Source organism: Ursus arctos, unplaced genomic scaffold (genome assembly GCF_023065955.2).
Source record: "Ursus arctos isolate Adak ecotype North America unplaced genomic scaffold, UrsArc2.0 scaffold_6, whole genome shotgun sequence".
Lineage (NCBI taxonomy): Eukaryota > Metazoa > Chordata > Mammalia > Carnivora > Ursidae > Ursus > Ursus arctos.
This window is the reverse complement of record NW_026623078.1, coordinates 76,609,291-76,628,994: the sequence shown is the minus strand read 5'-3', so window position 1 is coordinate 76,628,994 and position 19,704 is coordinate 76,609,291. Positions and strand designations below refer to the sequence as shown.

Here is a 19,704-nt window from a genome sequence, read left to right as displayed (position 1 = left end):
GAATGTTTGTGGCCTGACTGAGGAACAGGCATCCCAGGTCCCCGCTTCCCCTCCCCCATGTCACGGCTTGGGTTCCAAAGTGCGGGTTCTTGTTTCCAAGACAGAGCTTCTTGAATCAAGCCATGGGGATGTTCCCACACCATGGATTCCCCACGGGCTGTGTGTTCTTTGGGGCCAGAGTCTGACTCAGCTCCCAGGAACACACTCCGAGCCTGGCACACATCAGGCCTGATTACCGTTTATTGAAGGAAATTGAACTGAATAGTTAAACAGAGCTAAAGATGCACGGTTTGGGGGTACGTAATGGAACAGTAGAGAGATATGTGGTGTGACGTTTGCAAACATGTGGTCAGGAGGACTTGCAGGGTATACGTAATTTCTCCTGGCCTGATGAATTTTAGAAAAGATGTTGGACGGTGATAAAATTATAAAATGGCTTCCTGCTGCCCTGTCCCCTGCCACCGTGACACACGAGGCCTTTCCATAGCCATCCTCCCTTGGGACATTGTTGTTCCTCGCCTAGACCTGGTGGCCCAGCTTCCCCGTCGCGGTGAAGGGCAGAGGTCGGGAAGCCACCACGGCCACAGCTGTTAGCCCAGAGCCACGCCGCCTTCTGGGTCCAACCTGGCAAAACACGGACGGTGGCTGCCTTCTGGACCACCGCAGATCTTGTGACTGGACACTGCAGCCATGCTATCGAAAATTCCAGTATCTCCGTGACCATGATTGCTGGCGACAAAAAGCAGAAGTAGCTGAAAAATAGCCTCGGTCTCACCTCCACGGTCTAGATCTCGCAGGAATACATCCAATTCGTAAAATCCAGATCCTCTCCAGAGCTGCAGGATTGGGGGAAACGCAGGAAAGAACTTTCCAGGCCCTTTAATTCAGAAAGGGGATGCTTGGGGCTTTCTCACTCTTTGGACTGCACCTCCCAGTACGAAGTTCATTTTACTCAATGATCTGCTAGCACAAGTGCTAGTATATACATATACTAGCATATACGTAAAACCGAGAAAATACCCATGAAGCCACATACGCAGAGAAGATATCCAGGAAACCATTCTGATGTTTTCTGTTTTTCTTCATTCCATTTTTCAATGCTTTGTAGGATCCGCTACATTTGATCTGATGCTCGCAAGTGCATCACAAAGTCCAGTTTTTAAAATGCTGCACTATTTGCACATGGTGGGGAAGAGCACGGAGCGCCAGGTCACCATGCCCGCCACACTCTGGCAGCCTCTCAAGTACCCCTGGCTGGAGCCTTTGGCTTGTACATAATTCTGATGCCTTGGGATCCAGGACCCCAGGGGGAAGCATCCTGGGAGGAGGGCATCCGTTCTTCCTCCAAGATGGCGGCTACCAGTCTTGACTTAAGAGCATGGGAAGTGGGGGAGGTGAACAGCCCATCGAAGGACAAGGAAGCAGAAACATGAGTGGTGCTTTGGTGGACGGGGTGCTAGCTTCATTTACAGACAGAAGAGCAGCCTTGGAAGCTTGTGTTGTACCTATATCATCAAGAGGGTCCAAAATAACACTGGCTTCGTGCCGCACTTACCAAATTTTTTAGTCCGGTTCCGCCACTTACAGTTAGATTTCTTGGGCAAATGTTTTTGCTTCTGAGCCAGTATACTCATCTATAAAACAGGAAAATAATCCCCACTTTGTGGTATGTCCTTGGACAATATATAATATCTCTCTTATTTTTCTTGGCTGTAAAATAGGCTTTGCGCCTGGGCTAGCTGTAAAGATCGAATGAAATAAACTGTGTGATAACCGTGCTCAGTTGTCAGTCCCTTTCTTTCTTTTTTTTTTTAAGATTTTATTTATTTATGTGAAGAGAGACAGTCAGCGAGAGAGGGAACACAGCAGGGGAGTCGGAGAGGAAGAAGCAGGCTCCCAGTGGAGGAGCCCGATGTGGGGCTCGATCCCGGAACGCCGGGATCATGCCCTGAGCCAAAGGCAGACGCTTAACGACTGCGCTACCCAGGCGCCCCTGCTTTCTTAGTCATTTATCCTAATCAGCCTCCTTTTCCTTCCATCTCTGTTAACTTGGAGTATTAGTTACCTTTTGCTTCATAATGACCTCAACATGTAGTGGCTTAAAATAATCACCACGATTTAGCTCCCAGTTCTGTGGGTTGGCTGGGAGGTCCTTCTGGGCTCTGGTGAGTGTCTCCAGTTACCTTGTGGGACAGATGGCTCTCAGGGGATCTAGGGCAGCCTCCCTCACACACCCGGCAGTGTGGCTGACTAGAGACCAGGGCATCCGATTCTTTTTTTTTTTTTTAAGATTTTATTTATTTATTTGACATAGAGAGACAGCCAGTGAGAGAGGGAAAACAAGCAGGGACAGTGGGAGAGGAAGAAGCAGGCTCCCAGCGGAGGAGCCTGATGTGGGGCTCGATCCCAGAACTCTGGGATCCTGCCCTGAGCCGAAGGCAGACGCTTAAGGACTGCGCCACCCAGGCGCCCCAGGGCATCGGATTCTTTACCACCTGGCCTGTCATCCTCCAACAGGGAGCGCACGTGCACTCACATGGTGGTCTCAGGGTTCCAAGCACTGCAAGAGGTAATATAAGCCCTGGTAGCAAGCACATGGCACATCTCCTCTTCTGCTGTATTTACTGTTGTCCCATGGGTCAAAACAAGTGACGTCAGCACGCCAAGAATCAATGGTGGGAGGGTGCTACCCAAGGGAAATTATTATGCACACATTTACACGCAGTCTGCCACCTATAGTAAGTTTGAGCTGTCCATGAACCGCCTTTGCAGAAGCTCTGCAGACTACTGGGCAAAAACCCTATCCCTCATTTTTCTCCCCACCTATAGGGCTTATAGGAAGTGAGAAAATGTTTGTCGCAGACTGTTGTGGCTTATCCAAAAAGGTACGTGTTGAACGTGGATGTTCTGATATTATTTATATTAGATATAATATCTAGTATTAGATGTTTATGCTATCTAATATAAACCTTCTTTTCTGGTCCGTTTTGGGAGGTTAAAGTGTAGAAGGGAAGGAATGTGGGAGAAGGAAAGGAGACAGAATAGCCATCAGCCTTGGTTGAGCCCCCCCACCTGTCCATGAGACCCTCACAGGACCATGGAGGGCTGCTTATCATTCCTGTTCCAGATAAAGAAACTGACACGCAAGCAAGATCACTCAGCTAGAAAATGAACTCAAACCTCATCTGTCTGACATCAGAGCAAAATCTCTTCTCCCAGGTAGCATGGAGATCAGCTTGGTAAATATGGACCCTCATTCCTGTGGTTTCCCAAATACCCCCCAGAGAAAACATTTTTCATTTTAAATGAACATAACATGTTCACCTCTGACTACCAAACAGGTTTGGAAATATGAATGGATCCCTGAGAGAATATCAAAGTGTTTTGGTTCCACTGATGTATTTGAGAAATGTCATTTTTCAGGCTCCAGAAGCCATTCAAAAATAGATGCTTTGGACTTTTTAAGTTTTGTTTTTAATGTTGCATTATTTCTGCTTTCATTGTTATAACCTTGCAAGTTGTTTCATCCTGACAAGCCCAAAGGAATCGAAGTCTTAAGTTTTGATCTTTCAGACTGAGTGCATGTGTGTGTGTGTGTGTGTGTGTGTGTGTGTGTGTGTGTGTGTGAAATTGATCCCAGCCCTGTTGACAAAAGGAACATAAAGTTTAGCAAAGCACATGATGAAAAACCATAGGAGACCTATATTGACCTATAGACACTGAAATTACTGTTTTCCCAAAATGTTGAAGAAAGGAATGTTCTAGGTAATTGAATATGCCAGTTAATACACAATTACTGTGCGGATCAACTGCTCTCAAATGTTTGTTCCCGGGGATCCCAGACACTCTTGAGAGGACTGTCATGAGGGCAAGGATGCTTGATGGTCTCTCACTATGGACTGTACTTCTCATTTGTTCTAAACTCACCTGTTTCCCTCTTGGCCTTCTCTGATCCATCACCATTCCTCAGCCTGAGTATCTCTGAAAGATGCAGTGTGAGTCATGCATAAAGTAAGTCCCCTGGCATTTACTGAGTGCCTACTATGTCCTAGACATTGCCCCAGGTTCTCAGGATAGCACTAAGATCTTGGTTCTCATGGACTTATGGAGAGATGAGAGGAGATAAGCAGTGAGCAAATGAACAAATGAATCACTATGAAATTACTCATCGTGATGAACGCTATGATTATGGAAACTGACGAGGTGACAAGAAGAACCTGGAAAACTACTCCAGACTAGGGCTCAGATGAACTGAGACCTGTAGGAAAAGACAAACCAACGAAGGAACTGGGGGAAGAACATTCCAGGCAGGAGGGATACCTAGTGCCGAGGCCATAAGATGGGAACAGGCTCGCCAAGGAGGAGAAAGGTTCGTGTGGCTAGAAGATGGTGTCTGTTGGGATAAGCGATGGGAAACTGGGCCAAAGCTTGCGTATCTGGGTCATGTGAATGTAGATTACTGTTGGTCATCCCAGTGGAGTTGTCCAGTAGGGACTAAGATGATAAAGCTTGGAGTCCAGCAGAGAGGTTAAGGTTGATGTACAGTGTCTAGAGTGGGTCAACATATGTACAGTGTAGAAAGCCGTGTCCCTAGAAGAGTTAATTCAGAAATGCAGTGTAAACAAAGAAAGGAAGAAGCTGCAGTACTGAGCTCTGGCGTTCCCTGACATTTAAAGGGGTGAAGAGAGGAGAAACAATCAGCAAAGATGTGAAAAAGATAAAAAAAAATAATAATAATAAAATGAAAACCATGCCAACCACACACGCACACAGACACACACACACACACACACACACACACACAATCAGAAGAGCAGGTGCACAGACCAGAACCAAAAAGTGTCTCAAGGAGGAGTAGTGGATGACTCCCTTCAGTGGCTGCCTGAAGGTCAAGAAACAGGAGACCCACAAGGGACCCGTTCTTCCTAGATGTGGAGTGACAGAAGCCAGACGTGAAGGAGAACATGCTATGTGATTCCATTATACGAAGCTCAAAAACAAGAAAAACGCATCTATGGCACTGGGAGTTCTGACTCCAGTAGCTCAAAGCGTTTCATCTTTCACGTCTGTTATCCTGGCGTCTCTTTGGAGCACGCAAGAGCCAGGTGGTGCCCTGTGCTGACGTTTATTGTAATGCTGTTAATATTTTATGGCAGTCATTTTCATCTGCCAGCCACCTAGACCGCACGCATGGTGAAGGCAGAAGAGAAGAGAAGTGCTTTGCCCAATGAAGTGCAGAGAAAAAGCCCGCCGCTCGCTCCTTCCTTAGTACCGGCTTGCTGCATAATGGTTCATCAGATGCATGAATGAAGAACGGATGATATTCCTCAAGAGATTATACAAAGACATGGAAAAGCTCGTGACAGGAGAGGCAGCCCCAGGTGGTCCACTGCACCCGAGAGAAGCATGAACCCTAAGTCGGGCTCCATAACGCAGAGCCTGGTGGATAGAACTCCCTTACTAATGGATCAAGACACCTGGGTTTGCTTTCAGGTGCTGCCACGTACTCATTCTGTGCCTTTGGCACAGTTCTCTAGTCTCTGCGTGCCTCAGTTTCTACATCTATAAAGCAAGGATAATAGAAGTATCTTCCTGATGAGCTATCTTGAGGACAAAAGGAGATGAGTCCTGTACAGAGCCTGACACATCGTAGTGATCAACAAGAGTTGTTGGTGGTGGTAACAGTGGTGTTGGACAAAATTATATTTTGGCAATATGACTGCTGGTCTACCGTAGGCATTTGCTTTGTTAAATAGTGCTTCCTACTTCCTGAAGGAGCAGCGACTGGTTGGGGACACAAAGGACTTATGGGGTGATGTCATGTTCTGCTTCCGGGGCTGGGCTCTCTTCATAAGAGTGTGTTCAATTTGTGAAAATTCATACGACTATACATCTAGGATATGAACATGTTCCTCTATGTGAATTACACTTCAATTCAAATAAGAGAAAGACCCCTCAGTGGCTCCCCTTAACTTTTAAGATGAAGTTACTGTTTCTTAGCTTAGCACACAAGTGCCTTTAAGACCCTGCCCTAATCTTCTCTGCATCCAACTCTCTGAAGTGCTATGAAGACACCATCTCTGTTACCTCATCATGGCTGCCCTCATACAATTTCCTCTACTCAAAACCAAAACTCAGCTCAAGTACCACCTCTTCCAGGAAGACCTCCCTGACTGGGTCAAGGTGTCCTAATGGTATTCACACTGTCCCTACCCCTCCATCCATCAGTTCATTTGCCACCTTAATCTAATGTCTTTATGTACTCGTCGGAAGTTCGGTGAGAGTAGCAATCTTTTTTTCACTAAATTGTGTCATTTTGAGTAAGAAAGAGCTTGAAAAATAATTAATGAATGATTGCTTAAATAAATGGATGAATAATGTTAAAAGGAATCCCTTTTCAGATGTATGACCATAGAGAGGTAGAAATGGAAAAGGACAGAGCTGGAAATTCTTTAGTACAGGTTACACGGGCTTCTCCGAGGATGTGCATTAATGTCATGGCCAGTCTCAATTTTATCCACTTAACTCTGTTGTAAGAGGTACCCTGTAACTGAGAGCAACATTTTTACTTCTAAAAACCTAAACAGGAGTATTGAATGTAAAGGACATAGCTAACTCCGTGACCAGGACTTTATTACTAACACGGAATAATTAACATGACAATGGTCACCTGTTAGCACAGCAACAAGCAAGAGCTATTTAGTGAGCATTTATTGGGTTCCTACTGTATACCACAGTATACACTATCCAGGTGGCATTCAGACTTACATGTTCAGTGACTCTGGAAGGAAAACTGAGGTGGCTTTCATGGAACCCCCTCTATGTATTAGGTATTATATAGATTATCTCAATTCATTCAACACCCCCCACAGTGGGTGTTATCAGCCCAAAATCAAGAGATGTGGCTGTGTGATCACACAAATAGTAAACGAGGGACGAGCAGTACTGAGGTCCTGCCGCCTCTAAAATCCGGGTTCTCCATCCCCTAGATGCCAGTTCTTCTGCAGAGCAGCGGGAGCCAGTCAGTATGCGGAGTGTTTGTTGGGGGGGATCGGCGGATGCTGAAGGAAGAGGCAGAGAGCTCCAAGCCTGGTCTGTCTCAGGTTAGAGAAAGACGCATGGCTCTTTCCTTTCCACGCTCTCCCTTGCCAAGTCCCACGTCAGGAGTTTTGAAATACAAGCAAAGAAAAAGACAAAGGTTTTGTGTATTTTATGTAAGAGGCAGCCATGGTGCTGCTCAGGGAAGTTGAGGTTTGGAGTGAGTTTGCGCTAGGGAACTTGTCTGCATTCTTCCTTGAGCCCCAGCAGCAGGTCAGCCGTCCCTGCCAGCATTGCGTGTTGTTTCCACTGCCGCGTACAGAGACCGTGTAACTCCAGGTACTCTGTGTCGTTCAGTGGGTCCATCAGCATTGCTGGGCATCACTGAAATGACCGCAGCGAAATAGAGAAGACAGAACGCTCTGGGTTCTTAGGCTACTATATGAGCAGGGTATCTATCTGTCTATCAATTGATTGATCAATTGATCTGTACCTGTCTGTATATATTTACATATTGCATATTTATAATTTAATGTATAATTTATATATATTTATATCTTTGCATGTATATGTATATATATGTACACCATTTTTTCTCGATTTTGTACTGTTTCATCCCTTGTGGAATTTCTAAAACTTTCTGGAAAAACTTCCAGCCCGTATACAGTAACAATACCTTCCCTTTGTCTCTCCAGTCTAACCCTTCTCTTTGCCCGCTGCACTGGCCCACTTTCAGATCTGCTCTCCTTGCTGGAGACAAACAATAACTATGTCACCTCTTTTCTGTCCATCCTCTAGGCTTGCAATCTATTCTCTAGAGTCATGCAAATAATGATGTCACCTCCCTCCTCTGCCCCCACTTAAAAAATCACTGGCTCCCTACTTCCCTATTAGCTGAGGACCACATTCCTTGCCATAGGATACAAGGGCCATTCCAAACTGTTTCCAGGGAAATTCTCAAGTCTCACTTCTGACCAGTCCTTCATGGAGAACTTCCCACTGTGGAGAACTCACCCACGAACATGCCGTCTGCTGTCCACTCCTGTGTCTTTGCTCTTTGCCTGAATGGTCTTCCCTAACTCTAACCGGCAAACCCCTATTTTTTTAAGACACCGTAATAGCCAGCTGGAATGTCTCACCCTCAATAAAGAAGCAGGCAGAGCAAAGTTCAGTGATGGCCTTTACACCTCAGAAAACTCCGGCTCGGAGAGATGAAGGCGCTGGCCCAAGACCAGTGAGTAAGCACATGCCAGAAAGAGGTGCAAATTCGGGCCTTCTGATTGTGATTTCGCACCTATATATCAATGTCTCTTTATGGAAAATGGTGCAGTACTTAGTGTTTTCTGTGTCGGAGAAAAGTGGCAACCTTATGTGACAGAACCTTTCAGCACTCTCTGAAAGGACTGAAATCCTCAAGCCATAAGAAAGGCTTAAAAGAAAGATTTTTCAAGAGGGGCCGCTGGCGGCAGACTGGGCGCCTAATGTCTTCTGCATACAGCAAACGTGCTCTTCACCCCTCCCATCCGACTACATTCCTTTCAGGAGAACTCAGCATCGTGCCCGAGTGTCGTATTGCCTTTGGTTTATCGTTTTATAACCAGAGCAAAAAAGTGTCCTCCTTTGTATTCGACTAACATTATCCGGGGAGCGGAGGGGAGTATTTTGTCACTGACATTGTTTCAAACAGTCAGGGGATGGTGATAACAATAAAAAGCGAAGCAACTTTTAGCCCTCTTACTATTGTTTTTAATTCTCTACAGACCAGGGACCCCCTTATGGCCTGCACCTGGCACGGACCACTCCCCACTTCTTCCCCCCACCCCCAGGGTGCACGCTGCCGCCAAGTGTGTTGATCACACGCATCTCACTGGGTCCTGAGGATAAGCCCAGAAGGGAGCTACTGTTAGCATTTTGCACATGAGGAGACTAGGCTTGGAGAGGTTAAGTTACTTGCCTAGGGACACACAGCGAAGTTAGAGGATCGGAGCGGTGGTCTGTGAAGGCAGGGCCTTGGTTGGCCATCTCTGCTGGGGTCTCCGGGTATAGAGCAGGCATTCAGCAATGCTGAAGCAAATCAAAGAATGAAGAAAGAGCTTTGTCTGGCAACTAGCAAATGAAGGCACCTGGGAAAATCTTAACTCCTTGAAAAGAGAAAAAAGAAGAAAAAAGTCCCTGAAACCTGAATTTTGTTACTCCTCCTTTAAGTTCTGTTCCATATCGTGGACTATAGACTATAGAGTAATGCAGGCTATGATCTGTGAACCGGCCACTGGAATGAATGAAAGCATCTCTGATGATGACTGCTATTGAATAGGCACCTACTGTATGCCAGCATCTGTAAAAGGGGCTTGAGTGTAAACCACAATCCTGGGAGGTAGTCAGTATTGTTCCCATTTTGTTGATGAAGAAACTGAGCCACAGAGGGGTCATATAGGTCATCACGGTCACAAGGTCAAGCCCAGTTGTTCAGCTCAGCCAGGACTTCACTCAAGCTTGCCTGACTCCAAAACTTTTGGTCTTTGCTTTTCCGGACAGAACCAAAGTTTCCGGTGGTCTTGGACCCCCATGAAGTAGACACGGACGTTATCCAGACTGTCAGCCCCCTCACTGACCCAGCCTGAAGTGCACGTACGGAGCCAGTCCAACAACAGCTTTCGCACGGCTGGGCTCATGCGTAGCTTTTGGAAACAGTAACAGTTCTGGGTGCCAGTTTCATAAATTCCCTTTCAGATACAAACTCAAATGCCAGAGTCCAGATTTATTAATACAAAAGGAAGAATTTTCATTTTTATAAGTGTGACCGAAGCTTTTCACTGTGTAGTTCGATGGCCTTTTTATATTGTCTGTTCATCCTCCCCATACTCCCTGTGTTACGTTCTGCTTTAAAAGCTTAAGGCATTTGCACCCATGTACAATTCGAGTTCTAAAACAATGCTTAAAATGGAGCATGCTTGCCAGTGAATTTCATCAATATTTGGGCTGCGGTTACAGCATGCTAGACGCCATCTAATTCTTTTACCAATACTAACTCACTTCATCCTCCAGCCCAGTCAAATAGGTGCTGTTATGATCAGCTCTGGGTTACAGATGCAGAAACTGAGGGAGGGACTGTTGGGTTACAGATGCAGAAAATAGGTGCTGTTATGATCAGCTCTGGGTTACAGATGCAGAAACTGTACAGAGAAGCCAAATGATGTGGCCCAAGTCACAGAGCTCGGGATGGGCCGAGTTAGGGTTCAAAGCCAAAGCTTGCCTCCAAGGCAGTATCTGTGACTGCCAGCCAACATTGCTGCTTCCGTGCACTGCGTGTCCCTCCAGGTCCCCTGCTCTCCACCCCTGTGGGTAAAGCCGAACCCTTTTCAGGGGCAGCTATTTATCTTTTACTCCTCTGTTCCTTCTGCAAAAGTGCACTGGCTACTGTTTTGTGCATCTTTGTTTTCTGCCATGTCCCCAGTTGGTTGGGACTTACTCTCTCCCCTCTGCACCCAACCCGCCCCTCTTTTAATGGTCACTTCGGTGATGACCACGCCCTTTATTGTGCCCCTGTACCTAACCATGAGCCTTAGGCAGGAGTGGATGTGTGACCCAAGCCAACTCCTTACGCACACATGGTGAGTCTTGAACGGAACGAGAATCTTCTCAAAATGGCCAAAGATACAAGGCATACAAAGATAGAAGGAATAAGAGCTCTCAGTAAAGGAGAAGTGAGAGACCCATCTTGCGCAGGAGAAGTAGAAATCCAGGTTCAAGGGCAAGGTCCTTTTGTTTCCAAGACCCAGCTTCAATTTTGCCCTTAGCTTCCACGAGATACCGCAGTACAATGAGGATAAAGCCTCAGTTTTCTGAAGCTGTGTTGAGTTGGGTATCGATCTGTCACCAGAGGAATCCAGATAAATATGGCCGCCCCTTTCTTACTAAGCCGGTGTTGGGTTCTGGAGGTGGACAGGACATCACGTTGGCTCTCAAAGGCTTCGCGGTCTAGGGAAGGTGACAGACAGCCAAACAAGAATTGGAAAATGTGAAGCCCCTTCAGCGAAAGTAATCAGGATGCACAGTTACTTGATTCATTGGAAAAGTAGCTTAAAATGGGAAACTATTGAAAAATTATACTCGAACATTTTATTTATGATTTACGCATAAAATAATAAATTCATTATCTGGCGTTTTAACATGAGGGTGAGGCATTTATTTTTAGCTTTGATCTGTTGTTTCTTATTGAGACCATAGCTAATCATGCGTCAGCCAAGACTTCTATCCAGTTCCTTAAAATGGAGCAAGAATTTAAAACTACTTGCAACACTATCAGAGTGACTTTTGAATTTTTATCACTTTTCCCACCAAAATTCATGGCCACCTTGCCCACGTCCTAATTCGGAGCCCATGTTTTCGTTAGTCAGCATTACCGAGTCTTTCCAAAGCATTCAATTCCATTTTCATACAAACAGCAACACTCATTCCTCCTTGTTTAAAAATTTTAATTTAATATCTAATTAAATAGAGTGAGCGCACTCACAGATAAACCGACATAATTGCGTTTGGGAAAAAACCCAGGGGCTCCTGGCCAGCATGGAGCTAATAGGGAATAGAAGCTGTGGGCATTTAGAGAGCTCCTTATGAGCTGGGCACCTTCAGCCCCGTAAGCGTCCAGCTGACAGGTGTGAGGGAGGGACTGGAAAACATGGACCCACTGAGTCAGGTAATCCAGAGCGTTGGTAAGTGGAGGTCAGCCAGGGGAACTGTTACTGCATTCAAGTGGTGCAGGAACTGGTTAGGGGTTGGTGGAGGTTGCAATCAGGGCAGAAACAGGCAGGTAACATGGCATAGGATTCAGTGGGGGAGGACTTCACGGAGGTGGTGTCACTTCAGCTGAGCAGTTAGAGAAGGCATCGCAGGGGGAGGTCCAGGATCATCAGAGGAATGCGTGGCTCATCTGAATAACTGCCCAGTTTATTTATTTTTATTTTTAGTATTTTTTTTATATTTCAAGCTCCTTTATCTCATTTATCTGTTTGCCTGGTCTAGAACACTCGATGGCGAGTCCCTGGGCCAGTGATGAGCATATGCCTTCTTCCTGAGACAAACCACCGAATACTTAGGCTCTGCAGATGTGAGTTCTTGTCACTTTGTCTGTGCCTGGGTCTGAGTCTTGACGCCAAACTGAGTAGAAGCCCAGCCTCTCCTCCTTTACCTGTGTAGCTCTCGCAAGGCTCCCAGGACCTTATTTGTGGCTCATAGAGCAGTCTGCCCCAAGTCACTGGGTTCTCTGTCCACGCTGCTAGCGAGGGCCTGCCCCGGACTTACTGTCACAGTGCTTGTCAGGCTCCTGCCATCCACCTTTCGCAGGACCTCTCTGATTCACGACTATCACTTCTTGAGCCTGTCGTCTCTGAGACGGAGCCTGTAAGCCCCCCATGGAATTCAGAATCACGTGTGCTCGTTCATTCCTATATTCACAGCAGCTAACACACTTGTCTACAGAAGAATCTCAGTAAACGTGTGTAGAGTGAATGAATGAGTGAATTTCAAAAGAGACTGTATCTTATAGCCTCAGTACTTGCTGTGTCCCCCTGTGTCTGCGACACCTTCTCTAGCTTTCTATAGGACCGCTCCTCCTGCCCTTCAGCTCCCCGCTTCAGTCACCATGCGGAGTCCTTCACTGACCGTTCAGCTCCCCTTCATCCCTTCCAGGATCCATTTATTAGCTCTAGAAAGAACACTGGCTCTCCAGAGGCGAGTGCCAGGCCTGTTTTGGTTTTCTGCTGATTCTCCACGCCCCGCACTGCACCTGTCACATGGCACCTTCTCCTTGACATGGTAACCGAGTGAATAAATGGATGAATTATGATCCAAGTTCCAGTGGGCAGGGGGGGACCATAGGCTTGCGTCTTCTTCATGCACTTCCCAAGTGCATGACCTTGGGCTGCTGAATGTCACCTAAACTCTTTGGATCTCAGTATCCTCATACATAAAATGGGATGAACATTGTAACTTACTGCCTCTTATGATTAATATGCGGTTTTGATCAGAGAGGGGGTACAAAGCATTTGCTGTGCTACCGTGTGAGTGGTCAGTAAAAATAAGACACTGTCGGGGCTCCTGGGTGGCTCAGTTAAGCGTCTGCCTTCGGCTCAGGTCATGATCCTAGGGTCCCAGGATCAAGGTCCTCATCAGGCTCCTTGCTCAGAAGGGAGCCTGCTTCTCCCTCTCCCTCTGCCTCCCCGAGGACAAACATCTGCATAAGATAAAGCTCCTGAACCCCTCACCGTTTTTCACCTGGATGTCCCCCCAGGGGTCACTGTAGCGGCTGATGCCCTTGAAGGTGTTCGGATGACGTGGATAGAGCGAGTTATGTGAGATGATCGGCAGTCTGGGCGGGAGCCAGTGGTGCTCTTCGCATCACTGCAGATGGAAAACAGCCAGGGGAGAAAGGATGTGCCGCACGTGGGCACAGAGGCCACCCTGGCCCCAGTCTGGTTCCAGGAGACACTCTTGTACTTCTGATCTCCGAAGCCAGGAAGTCCGCTGTGGTGCCCCAGCAGGAGTTGGGATTGTATTAAGGAGCCGACTTGCTCATTTTCTGCCGGATTGTGTCTTCAGGGGCTTGCGTGATGTTTCTCAAGCATGGCACAGATCTGAGGAAAACAAAAGTATTGAAAATGGGCTTTTAAAATAGACCAGGCGAACTCCCATCGTCTCATATAAAATGCTTTACAAACGGAGGAGCTGCGGCCGTTGCCGGGGACACCACTGAACAGAGGCTGGCGAGTCTGGGTGCTGGAGAATTTTGCTATTAAAATTTTAGTTTTTTTCTTTTTTAAGATTGTATTTATTTATTTGAGAGAGAGAGAGAGAGAGCACAAGCAGGAGGGAGGGCAGAGGGAGAGGGAGAAGTAGAGTCCCAGCTGAACAGGGAGCCCCAATCATGACCTGAGCGGAAGGCGGACACTTAACTGACTGAGCCACCCAGGTGCCCAAAATTTAGTTTTAAAATCTCCCATAAAAGCATTGATGTTACACTTAGAGGATGGAGTGTGCATTGCCACTTAAAGAATATATTCAGCAAGAATTCACGCTGTGCACAGGCTTTGCTGGCCACGGTAGGAGATCCAGGCATGAGCTGGGCACAGTCTCTGCCGTCTGTGTGTTCACCATTCGCGTAGGAAGCATTTATTGAGCACCTACTGTTTTCAGGCACCGAGTGCCCCTCAAAGTCGTGATTAGCTCTTACTCCCATCCAGCAGCGAAGCATGAGAAGGGCCACGGACACCTAGGAAGCTGGCAAATAGCACTAATGAGGCCAAAACGGACATGATGTAGGGTCATTTGCAAGAACCATGCTTCTCAGTCCCGCGATGAGACAGCTTTCAAGAGAGGAGAAGCCTCATCGTCTGAAGCTCCGTGGGCCCTTCACAGATAAAGCCCTTTGCATGGAAGCAGAGTTAAGGAGAGCAGAGAGGAGGGAGGGAATTCATGCCAGGCCTATAGCAAGTTTTATTTTGTGGAATGCTCACAGCAACCCTGGGAAGTAGATGATTTTATTGCTCCTTGCCAAATTAGGAAACTAAGGCACAGAAATGACCAAGCTCACCTAATACTAGGTGACTATCAGTGATGGGGACAGGGTCCAAACCCCGGTCACCCTCAAAACCCAGGAATTGCCCACCCCCAAGGGTCCCGTCAGAGAATAAGATGGTAGATAAAGGGCTGGCTCCTGGTGCTGCCACTTTGGCACCGTGCAGGTCACGCAAGTCATCTGACCCCTCCCGGACGCAGTCCATTCCATGGCAATAATTATTTGTGCCTGCTTGTTTTCCGGGTTTTGCCAACAGATGGTGAAAATCCTCAAGAACCATAAATAGCTATGAAGATAAGAGAAACTTTGATGATTGGGATTCACCTGTCTTAAGCTCAGTTTCCACACTGTAGCCAATTATACAGCAAAGAAGCCAGACTCCTGCTTAGTTTCCACAACACAGGTCTTTTTAGGATTTAGTTCTTGTTGCCCGTTAACTAGTTATTTTGTTTTTTATCTACCCTGTTGATCACCGTGGAAGTATATTAGCTGTCAGTTGTTAGGTCCCTACTTCTGGGCTCCATGTGTGTCTCATTTCCTCTCTTCTTGATTAAGAATTAGTGCCTCTTAACCCTGGTTTTGCTGTATGTCTCCCGTTTCAATAATCGTAGCATGCTGTCCCCATCCACCAGACTCAGAGCCTGGCCATCCCCAGGGTCACAACCTCTCTTTCTCCTACCATCTCAGCTGGGGGCTGGCCCTCCAGGTCTGGTCTCAGCATCACCTCTCACCTGGACCACTGAGCAGCTTCCCCAGCTGGTCTCTCTGCCTCTACCCTGGGTCCCCACCTCACATTCCCTTCTCCAAACCACAGGCAGGGTACGCTTTTAAAATTAAATCCATTTCTGTCATTCTTCTGCTGGGTACCACTCAGTGGCTTCCAGCTGTAGATGGCATGAAATACCCACATCTTCCACCGGCGTGTGAGAACTGTCTACACCCGTGACCTCATTGCTTGTCGCCCGCTCCTCTGTCACCAACCGCCAGCCATAAGGTGCTTTTTCCTTTTGACATTTGCACTTTCTGTGTCCTCTCCCTGGACCTCTCTCCTTCTGGCACTACACCGGGCTGGCTCATCCCAGCCCCTCCGCTATCAGCTTAAGCATCAGTCCCTCCCAAAGGTCCTTCTTACCTGATTTGAATCAGGTCATACTCTGATCGTGACCTGTTCTTGCCTGGCACTTGTCACATTTTGTGAATGCGTCTGGGTGCATTTGAGTGGGTATTATTCAATGCTTGTATCCCTGTTAGAATGTAAGCTCCACAGTAGTAGGGCCCCCGTCCATTTGGATCACCGCTAGCTACCCTACATCCTACATGCTGCCTGGCAAGTAACACGTACTCAGTAGATACTGGTCACGTTCAAGAATGGCTTGAAGTTAGCAGTTCCTCAGCCAAGAGCCCCAAGACTTCTGTGTGACGCACACACACACACACACACACACACACACACACACACCCCATCTCAGACTTGCTGGTCAACCTAACAAGCCTGTGCCTCTCCATTGCTTTGTTCCAGGAGCGTCTCGTGCTATCTGTGCTCCCCCGCTTTGTCGTCCTGGAAATGATCAATGACATGACCAATGTTGAAGACGAGCACTTGCAGCACCAGTTCCATCGGATCTACATCCATCGCTATGAGAACGTCAGGTGAGAACCTTGCACCCTCCCCCCGGCTCCGTGAGTGAGCTGGGTGTGCGCCTGCCTGCTCCCATCCGACTGCCATGACTTCTGTCTGCCTCAATGTCAAAGCCTTTCTTCATTTGGTTGATTAATTCATTAACCAGCAGCAGAGTTCCTTTCCAAATTGAGGCTCAAGAGAAATGTCAGAGAAATGCAATTTATATTGGCTTGCCCGCCTTTATATTTTGAGTGGAAAAGCAAAAACCTTTTACATTATGATTGAAAAAATAATTGCAAGATGTGATCTGGAGAGCTCAGGAGTGATCGTGTAGCTCTTCTTATTTCTCTTATAACTTTCTTTAAAACAAAATAAAAAAGGGTTATAGCTGATTTTTCTTTTGTAAAAATATTTTTGGCCAACCATCCATCCATCCATCCATCTACCTAACTACCCACCCACCCCCTCATCCACCCATCCACCCAACTACCCACCCACCCCCCATCCACCCATCCACCCAACTACCCACCCACCCCCCATCCACCCATCCACCCAACTACCCACCCACCCGCTCATCCACCCATCCATCCAACTACCCACCCATTCATCTATCCATCCACCAACCCATCCATCCAATTACCCACCCACTCACTCATTCATCCAACTATCCACCCTTGCACCCAGCTACCCACCGACCCACTCATCCATCCATCTACCCACCCTTATGCTCACCCACTCTTCCACCCATCCACCCATCCATCCTTCACCCATCCATCCATCAGTGCTCTCTCTGCCCAGCACTGCCCTGGACAATATGATGTGTACTGAAAAGTCAGAGGTGGGGGCTCCTTGATGGGGCAAAGCAGCTTTAAAATTCCAATTCTGCCTCTTCCTTGTGTGTGACCTTGGGCAGTTTGCATAGCTGAATCTCAGGGCCCTTCTCTGTAAAATGGGCATTTTAATAACCACCTTGCAGGGTCGATGCAGATGATGTGAGTGAAGATATATACAAAGCATAGAATAGAGGTAAGCATATAGTAGAGCATTGGGCATAGTGTAGATGGATTCAGACATGTTTCCTAATTAGAAGCAAAAACAACCTAACCCTGGTTGATTTAAAAGAAGTCTGCAGAAAGGCTGAGTAGTGGCTCACAGAGTAATCAGGGAAGGATGGAGAGGCAGGCTCAGCAGACGGGCCTGAATGACAGCCGGGCTCTAGGCCAGTGAGGACGCTGCGACCTCTTGGGTTCCTCCTGCAGTCCCCCAGGATTTTCAAGTGGCTGCCTCTGCCCTGCCCCCACTCCCTGCTCCCCCTGCCTCTTTGCATCGCAGGGTAAAGCCTGAGGTGGATGTGTCTGATTGGCTTAGCCCAGTCACTCACCAGAAGTGCCTGGAAAGCAGGTATCTGACATTTTCAGCTTGTACAGTAGAATTATATCTCCCTCCCACTAAATATCATAGGGCGAAAATTCCCAAACGTAGGGGAAAAGTTTATATGTTAAACAGCTCTAAAACTGACCCATGTGCCCTCTTGGTTCCTTTCTTCCTGACTTTGGTCAGAGAAAAGAACAACTTTTCCTTCTTACCTGCATCTCTGGGCATTCACCTGGCATGCTGGGACACTCTTTTGAAAGGAAGTCCAGCAGAAAGCATGGTTCTAACCCAGCGGCCATGTCCATGGAGGTCATTATCAGAGTTTTGTCCGAGAATAGAGCTACACTGGCTTAGATGCCTGGGTTTGCAAAGCAGCCTTTTGCCAAATAGCCACTCCCATAATAGATACTCCCCAGATCCACGAATTGGTCCCATCGATAATGAGAACCCATCAATACCAGTTATAGACAACAGGCTCAGGGAAGTATCTATAATTATTATACAGTGTGGGATTCTATTTTTAAAGTAAGCAAAGGGTGCAAGTTGATCATAAAAAGAGGAAGACCTAGAGCGAGGGGGGGGGCGATAAGAGAAACCTTCCTAAAAGAGGTGATTCTTATTTGCCTTATTGGAAATTGAGTCAGCTTAGCGAACAATGTCAAAGAAAAGGAATCCTAAACCAGGGGATTAGTACGAGTGAAGGCTGAACAGTGAGATCTGTCTGTCTATATCTGTATCTCTACATAATATATATAACATATATATTATATATATAACATATATTATGTATATATGATTATTATTATCTGATATTGATGATTATCATTATTATACTACATATATATACTATATATTTTATATATATATATATATATATATGAAAAGAATATTATGAAGTTCTTGGAGAAAGTGATGGTGGGGGTAGAGTAATTACCCTTAATAAAGAAAAAAATAAACAAGCCCGCACACCCACACCAACATACTTAGGAGCCTTCAGTTCAATAAATGACATGTTTGGCATTCTTTCTGCACTGATCGGTTTTCAGTGCTTCCCTTAGTCGAGAACAACTAAGGTGACTTCTGCCCTCCCCACCTCACCCATTTATTTTAAACCCTTAAACGGAGCTCTTAAGCTGGAGATGGACCCTCTTATAGAAGTGCACGCCGCACTGAGTTAGAGTTGGGCTTGCTGCTAGTTGCTAAAATAAGACCAGAGATGAGAAAAGCAGAGGAGGATGGTCCTTAGCCTATGTCTGAAAACAAAGCCAGACTGGCGGCTCTGCCCTGTTCCCCAGCAGCCAGAGCACACCCACTGCAGTGCAGGGAACATTTAAAAATTTTTTTTCCAATCCTGTGTCTGTCTCTTCAGGGCAACCCTCCTAATTCATTCTTTCTTCTCTTTTGCTTACATTGTTGTTTGTCGTTTTGTGACCCTTCCCTAAAAACAGTCTGCTGTAAATGTCTGACTCTTGATTGTATTTCCTACGATCCTTGGCCTCCTGTTGCGTACATAGACATACATGTGTCGGTACAGGGTTTGGTAAGCCGTGTGCGGGGCCCTTCCTGTGCCCAGGGGACTGGGAGCCGGTGGATTAAGCTTCTCATTCCAGAACACACTCTCTGAGCTACATCTCCTGCTAGACTTTGGCTGCATCAATTTCATCTTTTGGGGCCTCATTTTCCTAATCCAAACACTGCACTGTTTGCAATGGACAGACAGTTTGGATTCTCATGTTGATTTCAGCTCTGTGCATTGAGACTTCCCTGGATTCTCTCTGGAGACCGACCTGGCCGCTTAATGTTTCACTGGAAGCCTTTTGGGCTTCTATTCCCCCCGGCCCCATTCTATTTATTTCTCCTATTTTTTCCCATATATTTAAGATGCTTACATTATTCAGGGTAATACTGTCTGCCCTAACAAATCACTTCCCAATTGCATTGATTTAAATTCAATAACATTTTTTCACACAACTGCCCACTGTTGATGCTCCTGGTCGGCGGGTGACTTGGGGACAAAGGCCTCTGAGTTTTATATCCGTGCCCTCCCCTGAGCCTCAGAATTTTTGACATTCAGCTCTTAGAGAAAAAAGGGTAGAAT

The 19,704-nt window shown here is 46.7% G+C and overlaps 1 protein-coding gene across 1 annotated transcript in view; it reads left to right on the top strand.

Moving 5' to 3' along the window:
• The window catches only part of ADCY8 (adenylate cyclase 8), a 223,336-nt gene that overhangs the window by 65,612 nt on the left and 138,020 nt on the right, over positions 1–19,704 (top strand). The window contains exon 3 of the mRNA XM_026495400.3: positions 16,131–16,261. Coding sequence (XP_026351185.1) covers positions 16,131–16,261 — 131 coding nt within the window. The remainder of the gene's footprint in view (positions 1–16,130; positions 16,262–19,704) is intronic.